General features: G+C 35.3%; 1 protein-coding gene across 14 annotated transcripts in view; it reads right to left on the bottom strand.

Annotated features, from left to right (window-relative positions):
- The window catches only part of LOC128213462 (eyes absent homolog 1-like), a 125,290-nt gene that overhangs the window by 72,008 nt on the left and 37,106 nt on the right, over positions 1–16,176 (bottom strand). For 13 of the 14 annotated variants that reach the window (XM_052919173.1, XM_052919180.1, XM_052919182.1 and 10 more), the window contains 2 exons: positions 7,598–7,663; positions 7,172–7,308 (listed from right to left, as the gene is read on the bottom strand). In XM_052919173.1, the coding sequence (XP_052775133.1) occupies positions 7,172–7,300 (129 nt within the window). In that variant the 5' untranslated portion in view covers positions 7,301–7,308; positions 7,598–7,663. Of the gene's footprint in view, positions 1–7,171; positions 7,320–7,597; positions 7,664–16,176 lie in introns of all 14 variants that reach the window. The other variant, XM_052919179.1, reaches the window with a different exon arrangement.

Genomic DNA, 16,176 nt, shown 5'->3' with positions numbered 1-16,176 from the left:
TCTATATTCCGTCTTAGCACTGTATAGAGCCTACAGGTTAAACTATGACCTTGACCATAATATAATGTCTTCCAGTTCATCACAGAATACCACCTACCAGATCTTCACAGAATACCACCACCTGGATCATCACAGAATACCACCTACCAGATCTTCACAGAATACCACCACCTGGATCATCACAGAATATCACCTACAAGATCATCACAGAATATCGCCTACCAGATAATCCCAGAATATCACCTACAAGATCATCACAGAATATCACCTACCAGATAATCCCAGAATATCACCTACAAGATCATCACAGAATATCACCTACCAGATAATCCCAGAATATCACCTACAAGATCATCACAGAATATCACCTACCATATCATCACAGAATATCACCTACCAGATCATCATAGAGACTACCACCTACCAGATCATCATAGAATATCACCTACAAGATCATCACAGAATATCACCTACCATATCATCACAGAATATCACCTACCAGATCATCATAGAGACTACCACCTACCAGATCATCATAGAATATCACCTACCAGATCATCACAGAATACCACCACCTGGATCATCACAGAATACAACCTACCATATCATCACATAATACCACCTACCAGAACATCACAGAATACCACCTACCAGATCATCACAGAATATCACCTACCAGATCATCACAGAATACCACCTACCAGATCATCACAGAATATCACCTACCAGATCATCACAGAATATCACCTACCAGATCATCACAGAATATCACCTACCAGATCATCACAGAATATCACCTACCAGATCATCACAGAATATACCACCTTCCAGATCATCATAGAAATCACTTACCAGATCATCACAAAATACCAGATCATCACAGAATTCCACCTACCAGATCATCACAGAATACGACCTACCAGATCTTCACATAATATCACCTACCAGATCTTTACAGAATATCACCTACCAGATCTTCACAGAATACCACCTACCAGATCTTCACAGAATATCACCTACCAGATCTTCACAGAATATCACCTACCAGATCTTCACAGAATATCACCTACCAGATCTTCACAGAATACCACCTACCAGATCTTCACAGAATATCACCTACCAGATCTTCACAGAATATCACCTACCAGACCATCACAGAATACCATCTACCAGATCAGACAATACAACCTACTGGTTCAGTGAGTTCTAAAACTATAACACATAGGTTAAGTACCTTACTATAATGTAGTTGCTCTGGAAAATAAAGTAGGATTATGCTCTACAAATTAGTCAGTTTGCAGCAAGTTCTGTTTAGTATGGCTAAAGCACAATGCAGTGTCTGTTGAAATCATTAGGTTGTGATTGTTTGAGCAGGTCCTGTGTTCGGCAATCTGTTATCACTCCAGCTAGAGTTAGCCTGCAAAATGAAGAGATAAATGCTTCTAACAGACACATACACCACGCAAATATTCCAACAAACATAGCCAGCAAGTCACAAACACAGGTTCTCAAGCATGTAAAAATCATATAATAAATGCATAACAGGACTTAAAATTGTATCTCTGTAAAGGATTAACAACTGGCCCATTACAGTTATTGAAATCAGACTTTTGGACGATCATTAGCCCGAATTCTGGTACACTTGCTTGGCATCAACAAGCCCAACTATATCAAATCCAGAAATTGAGCAAGCCCTGAAAGCATTTTACTAGTGGCGGGCTTGTGCTTATCACGACCACTTGCATACAAAATTTAAATCAATGATACCACCCAATATATTTCACGACATTTCTGTAGCTAAAGAGCAAAGCAAAACTTCTGTATGTTGTCATAAAATAATATTTTTTGGAAGTCTTTGTTTTTAAATGAGGACACACAAGGTCAAATTAACATAAGTACATAAACCCTGTAATCCTTTTGACAAATGCTCTCCAAGGCAAACATGGTGAAATTTACCTCACAAGAAGTCTTCAAACTCCGACAAAATTGATGAAATTTTGTGTAAACACTAAAAACGCTACCATGTTTACAATATTGCGAAGCAATGTAAACTTTCAAACAAAATGGAAAACGAGTGGAGTGTTAACAATGTGAACATTTCTATTTATTTCCTACAAAAAAGTTTGACAAATATTTGATCAAATCCTTCCCTTTACATCCTTACTTGTTTAAACAAACATCGCTCGTGGTAATTTTCTCATAATCCTACTCGACAGCGAACAGTCATGAACTTTCAGAACTTTTCAAAAAATTCTGACACTTAGTTATTTCTTAGAACAATAGTATTCCATAGTTTTCATAATAATTGAATGTAAAATTACGAAAGGATATTATAACAATAAACATGACTTTTCCTCATCTTCTGCAAGTACATTCTGAGCAGTAGCACTGAGTGGCGAACGCCAACGCTCTTTTCTTCTTTTTTTTCAGTCAAACATTCAGGCATAACTTAACAAAAACTAAAGCCAGATTTTTATAGTCCTTGCTATACATGTGTGTGTTGTCTCTATCGCAACATGTCTACCAATTAATTAAGTTTCATTCCAATATCTTGAACGGGTTTTTTTTGTCATGACTTTGGTTTTTATGCCTTATTGCAATTGTTTTACAGGACATTAATATGATAAAACTATGGTGAAATAATTTATGTTCTGAAAGGATATGGCTGAGAAATTTAATTAGTACACTTCCAAAACAATATATCTATAATTTAATAATAAACCAAAATTTAGCATTTAGGCTATATTTTAAATGACAGACAAATGTTTTCAATACTATAATTAACAAAAAACAAGATCTTAATAAAACCTCATTTTAAGACTGCTTCAACATCATGGAGACCTCTTCTTAAGGCCATCAATACAAACACTAAAACTTCGAAGCAAGCGAAGTCTGAGGAAATCTTTTATCTGCCTACATCTCAACAATGCGGTCCTTAAGGGCCCAAGCCCTGAAGCCTCCAGCCACCTAAACCCTCTCAATCTCTCAAGAACCCCACGATAGGAAATCCCACATCAATTGAAACAGTTCATTAAACCTTTTTTCACCATCAAGGACTGATGGGCGATAATACCAAACACAAACATAGCTTCTCCGTAAACTCACAATACTCACCTAGATTTAAGACTTCGAACCTTTATAATGTACCGCTCTCTCGAATTATGAAGTCAACAGATGATCTTGAAGTAGCTGCCAAATATTGCCAGCGACTTTTACAAACATCATATTTTGTTTGAAACAAAAATGACGAAGATGTGTCACGATTCATCCCTGACTGGTAGGGGAAATGACAATATTTACGTTTCAGAGGTGATTGGAAGTCAAATATTTACTCAGGAAAAGGGAAGCCCTCTATTAATTGGAATATATAATTCTATTTTGACGACATTGTACCTTGTATTATGAAGAGCGTGCCATTATGTGAACTTGAATTCCATACCTATAATTACGAAATCTGTATAATATATCAACCCAAGTGACTGTCACTGCCGTTTTTCTATCAATAAAGAAAAACATTGAGTCTATTGCTTCCCAAGACCAATCAAAGCTATCGGTCAGCTTAGAACAAGTTCAGCTGTCAGGCCAAATGCTTGCTCTATAAACACAGTGTCCAGTCAATCATTTGACAATAATTTCTCTGTCAACAATTGGTGCAGCCTGACCTTTAACTTTCGGCCATTTTATACTGCCAGTATCAATAGTGCGATCTAACCTCTGACATGCAGCAATTTTACGGTAAAGATGTCCACCAAAGATACAGAGCACCCATTGTTGCCTATTCCTTAAACCAACAAAGCAAATTTTTAAATGCACTTCAACTTAAGCTGTGAATGATACTCTAACTATCATAAGCTTAAATTTATAGATTCATCTAAATTTTCAAAATATGGTTTTGGATGGGGCATTACCTGATACCAAATGTGCAAACAGTATCATAAAACTCTGAAAATCATGTTTACAAGTAGGTAAATGATCTCTTTACATTGTAACATGAATGCACATTAAATATTTTAATACCCTAATATCTGCTTTTATGGGATAATAAAAATATCATTTCTAAAGTCAATTTTGAAAACCTTTCTCCCCCACCCCCCTCAATCTTGGTCCGTTTACATACAAAACACATTTTCCATAATGCATCTGATAAAAAAAGTTAATATTTTTTTGTAAAATACAGGACTATAACCTGTCATAAACACAAAGTAAAATTTTACCAAGCCATCAGGAAATCGTCAGCAATTGTCTGCCACAGTTTTATGCCAAACTTTAAGTGCATTTGGACCATTGTTTAAGGGAAATGACTGGTTGATAATCCCCGATGATGAAGAAATAATTGCCATTTAATGTACCAGTCCATTTAGTCCCGTGCACAATGGAAGTTGCACATTTTAATTGCTGAGGTGCCATATTTCAAGCCATTTCAGCGTAAGCAGCCGTCACAGTTTTGAGGGATTTATTTCATTCAATGGAACTGAATGGTACATATTTCAGACATTTTAAAACAGTTTGATAAAAACCCTGTCTCAAAATTAATTGCAATCACAGAAAGAGCTTAAAATTAAGCAAAAATTAAAACTGCTGTTTTGGTTTCAAAAATATTATGACATCTTATGGTAGCAATCATTTAAAGAATAAAAATGACCATTTGCATTTTCATCCCCCCCCCCCCAAACTCCATAACAATAAACTTAATTTTGTTTGCTTACAACATAAACAAAGAGATTATTTTTTTATACAATTAATGATTGTAATATAATTCCAGACCATTACTTGATTCATAGCTTATTTTAGTATATTTTTCTGTTAAAGCCAATAAAAGTTTACTTCCTGACGAGGGATGATGCCAGTTTCTTTATAAATAAAGCTGTCAGAAAAACGTAACAAAGATTTAATGGGTGAAACACATATAAACAATATATGTCACTACAGGGATAATGTACACTGATAGAAATATGCCGCTTTCACACAATGAGGAAATTACTTTGGATGGCGACAAACTGGTTTCTGATGGAAATCTATATAATATACGAGCAGTTAATAGAATGACGGTACCGCAATGTGATGTAAGGCTGTCTATAGAGTCGAACATGGGCATTTATGAAAATGTCTGGCTTAGGTATGCTTAAGTGTTTTCTGCCCATTTCCACAATAACTTTAAAATGATCGGTTGCAGTCATGTTCTATCCAGATGGTTAAGTTTGATTTATAAACATTCCACACAAACATTAAGTCATTAATTAAACTGTGTTTTTTTTTATTTTTACGGAAAAATTAACAACCTTTTTATACTTCAAGTTAAGATATTGTATTATACCTTATTATTAATTCTATATTGAAAATTTATTATTTATAATTGTAAAGGCTTTGTAATATTTTCCTTGGTTAAAATAAGGATAACAGTTTATGTGCCATAAATTTAAATATTAATTATATTTAAAAAAAAAGAAGGAAAGTCAACTGATTTCTGATCTATGAGATAATAAAAGAAATATGGTCGCAGTTTATCAAAAAAATCCTTTTATCTGACTTTCAGTTTCTAAAACTTAGATTTAATATTCATGAAGCAACATCAAGATAAATCCTTCAAAATGAATGATCAAATTTCCAACTTAAAATATCTTCAAAGCTGCGTATATTTTATAACCACACTAAGTCTGGCAAGACGGTTTTAAAATCTGATACAGTTTCAAATATTGTGAAGAATAATTGGAGAAAATTTGATTTGAAAAAGTATCTAATACTCAATTTAAGCATTATAAAACAGCAATATATGCCAGTTAGGGGAGAAATTTAATGCCAAATCACACAGGCCTTCTGCAGAATTTGGTAATTTATGTGGTTGGGGCTATGATTTTGATGCTGCTCTCAATTAATGTGCAACTACCACTCTTTTACATGTGGGCATGATTGAGGTTCAACCGCCCAGTCCTGATGGGCATTTCAATAATGTCAGCAAGTTTTATAAAGGCACTCAAGTTTTTATATCACAACAGAAGACTTTTAAAAGCTCATAAGGCAGGCAATTTGGCTGCAGACTACAGTGGCTTTTAACATGGCATAACAATTTGTAAATTCTGCTCCATTGTCTCTGCAACAACCATATAACCAAATCCTTTGTACAAATCAGGATTAAAGCAGTGGGATATAATTTAAGCAAAACTTATATCAAAAGCTGATGTCTTCTTTTTAAATATACACAACTACTTTTAACAGCGATTATTTTCAATTCTTTCTGACCACAGCAAATGGCCTAGAGCAAGAATTATGTTTGAAACTTGAAACTGTTTGAGAATGATGCACTTGTGAAATTCCCGAGTCAATGACCGAAATTGGGCAATATAGGTAAAGTGTTGGAACCCATAATGTTAATGAACTGGATAGCTCTTCTCGTTTCTTTCAGGATACAATTTAACTAGAGTGTTAACAGTTTTTTCTTTCATTGACCTAGTGGCCTTATTTTTCCGTAGTCAATCTTCATCATTGTTTTCATAATTACAAACATTCTGACCAAATTTCATAAAAATTGGGAACAAAATGTACCCTTATCTGTGAACAAGTAAAATACTTAACCTAATTTAATGCAGACACACATTCTGACCACATTTTATAAAAATTGGGAACAAAATGTAGATTCAAGAGTGTTTACAATAATTTTCTAATCTTTGAACAACTACTTGAATTAATTTAATTGAGACACATATTCTGACCAAGTTTCATGAAAATTAGATAGAAAATATGGACGCTATTTACAATTAAAATGTTGACAGACAATGACCAATCACAACATCTAACCATCAGCATGTGCTCTGGTTAGCTAAAAATTTATCAGTATGCACTTCATAATGTTTTCTGTTACCAACTATTTTTAGAAATTTCTCTACAAGTTATTCCTTGGCCACAAAAAGAACAAAAAGATACTGGAGGTGTAAGACTGTTCCTTTACACTTTGACGTTTCATAAAACTTAACATGTGCTTGATGAGCAATATACCTAATTTTAATAATGTGAAGTGCATAATTAAAGTAAACTTAGGGTACAACAATTTCACCCTAGTCCTAGCATGCACGCTGAATGGAAGGGTACAACACAGAAGGCATACATGCCTGATTACCGCTATTTACTATCACCAACAGTTAATAACATGTTTTTCTACACTCAACACCTAACCTACCGCGAGATCCTGTGCCTGGTCGTTGGGGGAAGTGGGCCGTTTCCCATGTGGGCTGGGCCCGGAGAGACCAGTGTCGTTGTTCATTGTATCAGCTGGGCTTAACCCGCTACTCTCAGCTCCAGCGGTCATAGGGCACACTGAAACAACACTGGAACATGCTCGACATGGAATACAGGTTATAATATATGTGAGAAGAAAAAACAGTAATAATTTAACTGTAAGCTTGCTTTGAAGGCCTTTCATATTCACAATTTTTTTGACAATAATTTTTCGCTTTATAAAGTAAGGGAGTTAATAAATACTAAATCAAATATTTAGACCTGCAGTAGTTGCCTCCCCCAACATTCGTTACCAATGCTTCCAAGTTAGACAAGCCTTTTTATTTCTGATGACCAGTTTTCCCTACATCATCTCCCTTAACCATACCTCTATCCTGATACAGGAGGAAGCTGCCAAGTTGGTCAAATGTATGTCGTTTATGCCATACTGCTCCTGAAATGAAAAAAATCAGTAAAAAAGTAATAAAATAAATAAAATATAACATGAAATAAATGTAGTTTTTAACTTCTGAAGCTCCTCAACTTCCCTACTGCAAAACTATGGCAGCTAGTATGACAGCGCAGGAGTTAAAAAAAAGCTTGCTATACAGTCCAAGCTCGCTTTGTCGACGTCGGATATTTCGACTTTCTGGTTGAATCGACTTTTTTCTCTGGTCCCGAATTTACTCCTTCTTATTCTATATAAAATAAATCTGCTTGTGTCGATTTTTCTATCTAGATTTTTTTGCTATGTCGATCTATTTCAGTCGCTGTGGTCAATTTTCACACATTTCTCATGTTCCTTATGTCGAACTGTAGATCGAGTTGTAAGTACGAAAATATTCAAGACGGTTTGCGGCATGTCGCTAAATTACCATGCGTGTCAAAATAACAATCTGTCATAATTGGAGTTGAATTGGTAAGTGTGAATAATTCAAGTTGTTTGTTTATGTTTTTGATTAAAGAGCCATTTATTGCTCAAGCTATTCATTGAAACGCATAAGGACTCCCATGACATCATCGGAAAATTTGACAACTTTGATAGTTAGGTGACGAAGAAATTTCTCTATACTGCAGAAAACAAACAGGCATTACGAATGTGCTATTTTAAGTTGTTGTCATATGTGTTATACTGTTTTCTTACAATGTACAAGTGTATGTAATTGTGGTTTTATATCTGTTTTGAGTAATCCATAAAGTGAAATAAATAAATTTGTCATAAATAAATATTTCTTTTTTCACTTTATTTCCAATAATATTTTCTTTTTTCACTTTATTTCTAATAATACATTTGCTGTTTACATGTGGGTAACACGACAGTTCAATTGCAGAAGTCAGATGTGGGACATAAATCAAACTCAAATGTGTTGGGATTGGTGATTTTTTTTTTAAATTTGGTTGTGTCGAATGTTCGTTATCTGGACATAACAAGTTTCGACTGTAAGTATAAAACATGACACAAAAAGAAAAGTATGGAAGCTGTGACCTTGACCTTACATTATACAGAACTGGGTACTGTGTATGACACATTGTGTACCCATGATAACATAACATTTGTGTTACATCACATTGTGTATGTTATAGCATGGAACAGACATTAATATTGCTACATGAAAAACAAAGTTTCTGACATTGACCTTCTACCGATTGATCGAGACACTTCCTAAAAACAAATTTGTGACCTTGACCATTAATCTACGCACTTGTATTGAAGGCAACTAATTTTACCTCATGGATCTCAAAATCATGGACAATGTCTTATCAAATTTAGTTAAACAAAAAGAGGTGACAAGACTCCCTGGATTGGGCCTTGTCAGTCATTATTTGAGAACAAGGGATCTTTGTTTTTCCAATAGCAGCTAATTAGTCATTTCACATTAAATGTCTGTGGGGTAATGGTTCTGACAATAATTCCTGAGGAAAGGAGGTATAGTTATTGACTAGTTTTAAATATTGTAAAAGAAGTTGATGAGTGATAGTTTTCAGCAAAACGTGTGTGTCCTCCTGACAGCAGTTAATTAATTAAATAGATAATATACAGTTAAGAATATATGGGCAATGTAAGTTATACATATCTACAAATAGCTTGTTGAAAATCAACTAAAATGGTAAATAATATGTTAATAATGAGTTTGGCAACTGCAATTCCAATTGTTCTGTTTAAATTGATCTGACAAGGAATTAGTGTCAAGGTCACTATGACCTTGACCTGATTACAGCAGTTGGGTTCATTTGTCGGTCATCATTAACCTCCCTACCAAGTTTGGGGAATTTAGGCCGAATGGTAATGTAGTTATTAATCAGACTATATTTTTTGTTCAAGGTCACCATGACTGTGAACTTTGACCTACTGACCTCAAAATCAATAGGGGCCATCCTCTGGTCATGATCAACCTCCATACCAAGTTGAAGGATCATAAGCCCAAGCACACTAAAGTTATCGATCAACAAGTTTTTTGTGTTCAAGGTCACTGCGGACATGATGTTTGATCATCTGACCTCAGGTAATGACCAACCTACCTACCAAGTCTGAGGGCCGAGGCCAAGGCATACTCTAGTTTTCAAACAGACAAGGTTTTTGTTTTCAAGGTCACAGTGACCTTTGACAGACTGACCTCAAATCAACAGGGGTTATCTGCATGTCATGACCAACCTCCATAGCAAGTTTGACTACCTTAGGCCAAATTTAGCAGCATAATCCAGTTATCAATTGGACAAGGTTTGGTCGACTGACAAACAGACAGACACACCAAACTGTGCAAAGCAATATACCCCTCATTCTTGGATGGGAGCATAAAAATATTTAATCAAGGGGAAAACATTGGTTGCTGTGTGACATGACTGTGAAATAAAAATAAACCTTTGACCTTGGATCAACAAGCCTTGGATTTGTATGCTATACAATATGTTTTCCATATCAGTTTCAGGACTAGAGCAGAAACAAATTTGGACATTATGAAAACAAATTTAATAATAAAAAGGCAATAACTTAATCAACTCATGGTCATCTTAATCAAGTTAAGGTAAAACTTGTGTGTGCACCATCCACACCTCAGTAATTTCTGTCAGTTACATAGTAGACATTACAGAAAATTAAAGGCAGGCCGTCAACCAAGTTTTGGTGAAAATATAGGAAAAAAATATAGGAAATTTTGTCCAAAAATATAGGAGGTTTTGGCATTTTCTGGGCAAAATATAGGAATTTTAAGGTTGAAAAATCGACATTAATAGGTATGTAAGTGAACATTTACTTACTTGTTTATTGGCTATATAGATAATCATAAAATTGGTGTTTCACTTAACCCACATTCCTTAAAGGGAGTGTACACCAGATTGGCACCAAAAAAAGTTTTTTTCTGTAACGAATCTCAGGACAATAATTTAATAAAATATTTTACTCTTTGACATCATAATTTTAAAAAAATACCAAAATGTAAAAAAGAAATCGAGTCGGAGACCGGGTTCGAACCGGGGTCGCCAAAATTGCAGTCCAGTGTTGTATCCACTGTGCTACGAAGGTTTACCCTTAAAAGTTGGAATATTTCAGCTATACACCTAATGGTAATATCACGTGATAACATCGATTAGCCAATCACGCATAAGGAATGAATTCTACTAGGTAGACATACCTAGTAATCTTTTTTAATGGAAAAACACCAAAAAAATGCGAAAAATAAATTAATTGTAATCTATGTGGTACTTCAGTTAGTAAGTTTCAATGCATTGTACACATCGATACCAAGTTTATGTCAGTTTTCGCTATTTCATCATACAGAGTACAGCCCCTTTAAACCTCTCCATCAAGGCAGACTATGCTGCAGCAACACAACTGTGGTCATCAAAGTGGACACCTTTAAGATTTGATGTTCGGCACACTCTTCATCAAAGGTGTCCAGATGGATAACCAAGGGTGTACAACAGCAATTCTAAACGATGGTGATGGTTTGGAGGATAAAGACAGTCTTAAACTGTAAATAAACAATATCTAAAGGCAGTATCAATCCTTTGAATGATTTCAAACATACTCCAGCACGACTTTTTAAGAAAAATATAGGAAAAAATCCAAAATATAGGAAAATATAGGAAATATAGGTTTTGATAAATATAGGAAATTTCTCAAAAATATAGGAATATAGAAATTGGTTGACGGCCTGTAAAGGGCAACAACTCTGAGAAAACTGTCTTGATGCATGCGAAACTTGTGCACATATATTACTTTATCATTTAAGATTCATCAATTTCTGTCTTTAAATTACAAGGTGATGGTTGTGCAGACAACGCGAAAACTTTTCCTTCTTCACAGGACATTGCGACAGGTAAACACTGAAAGTTTACATGTCGCACCAAATTTTTACCTGTCGCAATGTTACAAACAGTATTCAGTAACATCAGCCTAAACCTTGATTTAATAAGCCTCTTTTTTAAATAAGTTTTGTAATTCCCCATTATAACAGGTTTAGATCCTTTTGGTTAGATTTGTCCTACAGTACTATAATAAATTACAAAAAAAGCCAAACATAATGTAAAAACAATCTTATAAATGTCATAATTTTTTTCTTCCCTTGCCTCCCCAAAAAAAACTCATATCTGGTTCGTCTACCCATGAAACAGCTAGATCTTACTCTTTTAATTCATCTTTAAATTAAAGATACAATAGGGTTATAAAATGTAACGAATTGTACTACAAGTCAAACTCAGGCACAACATTTATGCAAAAACGAAAGTAGAGTTCTTGTTATTGGCAATGTTAAACAGAGTGGAAAGAAAGTCAGCTCGGTATATTAATCATCATATTTAAATTAACACGATTGCCAGGAACCACTACATAACGGAATTTTGTAATTTCCGAACATTTCCGTAAAATAAAAGTATTAGAGTACCAGCTGAAATCGGAACCTTACGCGTTTTATCGGCTTTTACGGAAACATGTTGAAACGAGGTTTACAAATAGTGAAACACGGATTAACACGCTGAATAATCATGATATAAAAATAACTCTGAGCATTTATTTAGAAACTGAAAGTAAATTTTCCGAAAATTAAACGGTGCTGACTTTAATTTTTCACCAGACATTATGACCGACCAACACAAAAGTTTCGTCGGTCAAAATTGAAATATACCGGACATGTCCGACTGTCCGACGGACATTCGCATTGTCTGGGTTGTGCACAGACAATCTTCAACTTCATACTCAAGGGCAATAACTCTCATGTTACTGACTCTATTCATACAAAACTTGTGTGTGCCCCACCCTATTATGGAAATACACATTTCACATAAGTTTCATTGATTTCTGTCTAGAAGTAACATATCTTTAACTCATTGTGCTTAACCATTGAATGAAGTACATTTAATTTCATTCCATAAATATCAAGCTATGCTCAGGGCAAGAAAGAGTTACAAAGGGCACTTTCTCTTATTGTGCTTAACCATTGTGTGAAGTAATATTAAACTCCATCTGGTAATTTTCAAGTTATCTGCCGGACAAGAAAAAGTAACAAAGAGCAATAACTCTGTTTTAGCTGAAATTAGCTGAAATAGAGTTATGGTCCTCTTACACAGTCCAGTGCACTTCTTGGGCTTTGCCATTGTATAAGGTTTGATTAAATTTCAACAAGCAGTTTTCAAGTTATGCTCCTGACAAGCAAAATTGTAAAGGACAGACAACACAGGGGGTGTCTCTTATAATTATATCCCTTTCAAACTTTGTTTGTCAGAAGTTAAACTTATGCTTAAATTATATGATTAAATAGAAACAACAACAAAATTTACAGGAGTGAAATAAATCTGCAGGTTAGTCTCCGGAAGAACATCACACATTATTGCGTTTATCATAATAAACATGTCTACCAAGTAGCATGTGCATATTTTAAACAGTTCTAAGAAACATGACAATGCTTGGCAAAATGTGGTAACCACCCCACCATTAATATTAATACAAAGCCAGAACCTTGAAAATGATTTTGAAAAACATATGAGCTAACATGAAAGAATCTTAACATCTCAACCTGTATTTACAGTAATTTATATACCATGTTTCTCATATTACATGCAGGTGTCAAATGATAGGAGTCGGATGTATGTGAAAAATGTAACTGTATGTTCATTTAAAATGTTTAGTGGATTTAAGCTGAAATTGAAACCAAAGTGATCATTTCAGAATACCATTATCTCCAGTGTATAAATGAAGATGATACTGTATATCCTTATATGATAGCATTAAATTAGATGCAGAACAAGGAAAGCCCTGCATCCGAGCTTTCAACATGTGAAATTGTATGACAATGCAATATTAACCCTCACTAGCATACAGTTTCAGCTTACATTATTATTGCAGTAACAATTGTTAAGTTTTTACAATTACAACAGCCTTTATCTACATCAGATCTTATGCATTAATTTCATGAAAAATAATTGTACGAATCATATTTTTTTATCAGAATGTTACAGAAATATCCTTGAAATCTTAAGTTTGTTGTGTCTTAAAGCAAGGAAAGTTAACCTTCAATGCACTCATTATTGCTCTGTCATAAAAAGTATTTCATTTAATAAAATGGCGTATAAAAATCTGATCAAAATGAGATTAGATCTTTGTAGAACATGTCTGCCCCACTAATGGCAGCCAATAAGTCATTTTGCATGAAATTCTGTGGGGAGCTTAGGGTAGTAGGTTATTGACTTGTTCTAAATGTTGTTATTAGAGTTGATCAGTTATAGTTCAGAAGATGTGTTTATAAGAATACAAAAATGGTTCAAGCAAAACAAATTGTAGAGCTAAAAATTATAGGGGTCAACAAAAGGGGTCAACCACTCCACCAAGTTGTAAGACCAAAATTCCAAGGGTTCTCGTTATGTTGATCAGACAAAGCTTTTGTGTTCAAGATCACTGTGACCTTGACCTAAAAACTTATATAGGTCATCTGCTTCTGACCTCCCTACCAAGATTAAGGCTCAAGCTTACTCTAGTTATCCAACATAAGGTCTTATTTAGGTTTCATAAGTTCATTGGGAAACCAGATGATGATTGAAAAGCTACATTGGCACAGTTCATTACCATTGTTTATGTTTATCAATATAGGTCACATTTTTCAGTGTTGAATAATTCACATCACATAGCATATTTGTTCAAAGATCTGTTTTCCTTGTTTGAAATTTGGTGGTAACAAAAGGTGTGTATCAAAGGACCAACTTTGTCGCTAAGCATGGAATGTCACCATTTTGTTGTGATAAAACCTACTTAATGGACTCTGGATGAGGCTCATCAACAGCCATCATGAAACCAGAAATGAAACCAAACATGAGGACCTGGTCAAAACATAACATGCAATGAAGCATGATATCCAAAGCATTTAACCTAGCGTAAAACCCAATATGAGACCAGGCATAAAATTAAGCATGAGATCCAGCATGACATAAAGCATGGCAATATATAAGTAATCTAATGTGAGACCAAACATGAAACCAAACATGAGACCAAGAATGAGACCAGTGTAAGATGTGAATGAGGGTTAACATGATAATTATTATGGCACCCTACATAAAACTCAAAATATTTACCAACATGAAACCTAAGATGAGACCAAACATGATACCAAACATAAAACCTTACATGGGCAAGTATGAATCCCTACACAGTAGACCAAGTATGAGTCCCAACATATGACCCAGTAAGAGACCAAGTATGAGACCAAGTATGAGACCCTGCACATGAGACCCAATATGGGACCCTACATAAGACTCAGTATGAGACCAAGTATGAGACCCTGCACATAAGACCAAGTATGAGACCCAACATAAGACCCAGTATGAGACCAAGTATAAAACCCAGAACATGAGACCAAGTATGAAACCCAGCACACGAGACCCAGTATGAGTGCCAACAAAAGACCTACTATGAGACCAAGTATGAGACCCAACATAAAGACCCAGTAAGAGACCAAGTATGAGACCAATTATGAGACCCTGCACATGAGACCAAGTATGGGACTCTACATAAGACCCAGTATAAGACCAAGTATGAGACCCAGCACATGAGACCCAGTATGAGACCCAACATAAGCGCCAGTATGAGACCAAGTATGAGACCCAGCACATGAGACCCAGTATGAGACCCAACATAAGACCCAGTATGAGACCAAGTATGAGACCCAGCACATGAGACCCAGTATGAGACCCAACATAAGAGCCAGTATGAGACCAAGTATGAGACCCAGCACATGAGACCCAGTATGAGACCCAACATAAGAGCCAGTATGAGACCAAGTATGAGACCCAACACATGAGACCCAGTATATGATTCAACTTGAGTCCCAGTATGAGACCCAGTATGAAATCCAACACATGAGACCCAGTATGAAACCCAACACATAGGACCCAACACATGGGACCCAGTATGAAACCCAACACATAGGACCCAACACATGAGACCCAGTATATGATTCAACTTGAGTCCCAGTATAAAATCCAACACATGGGACCCAGTATGAAACCCAACACATAGGACCCAACACTTGAGTCCCAGTATGTGATTCAACATGAAACCATGCATGCTACTTACTATGAGAATCAGTCTGATGCCCAGTTAGAGACCCAGCATGAAATGTAGTATGAGACCCTTTATGAGATCCAACATTAGGCACAGTATGACACCCATGTTCTGACACTGTATGAGACCAAGCATGAGATACAGTATGAGTTCCTGAATGAACCAAAATATGAAGCCCAGTATGATACCAAATCAGAATGAGACCCAACATCAAAACCAACATTACACAATAAATGATTTCAAACATGAGACCAAACGTGACAGTTAATATGAGACCCAATAGAAAGCCAAGCAGGGGCACTACATAAGATTCGACTTAAAGTCCAGCATCAGATCCAACATAAGGCCCTGAGCATGAGATCCAACATGAAGCCCAGCATAAGATCCAACATAAGGCACAGCATGAGATCAAACATAAGCCC

This window comes from Mya arenaria, chromosome 13 (genome assembly GCF_026914265.1).
Source record: "Mya arenaria isolate MELC-2E11 chromosome 13, ASM2691426v1".
Lineage (NCBI taxonomy): Eukaryota > Metazoa > Mollusca > Bivalvia > Myida > Myidae > Mya > Mya arenaria.
The sequence above is the reverse complement of the archived record's forward strand: the minus strand, read 5'-3'. Positions and strand labels throughout refer to the sequence as shown.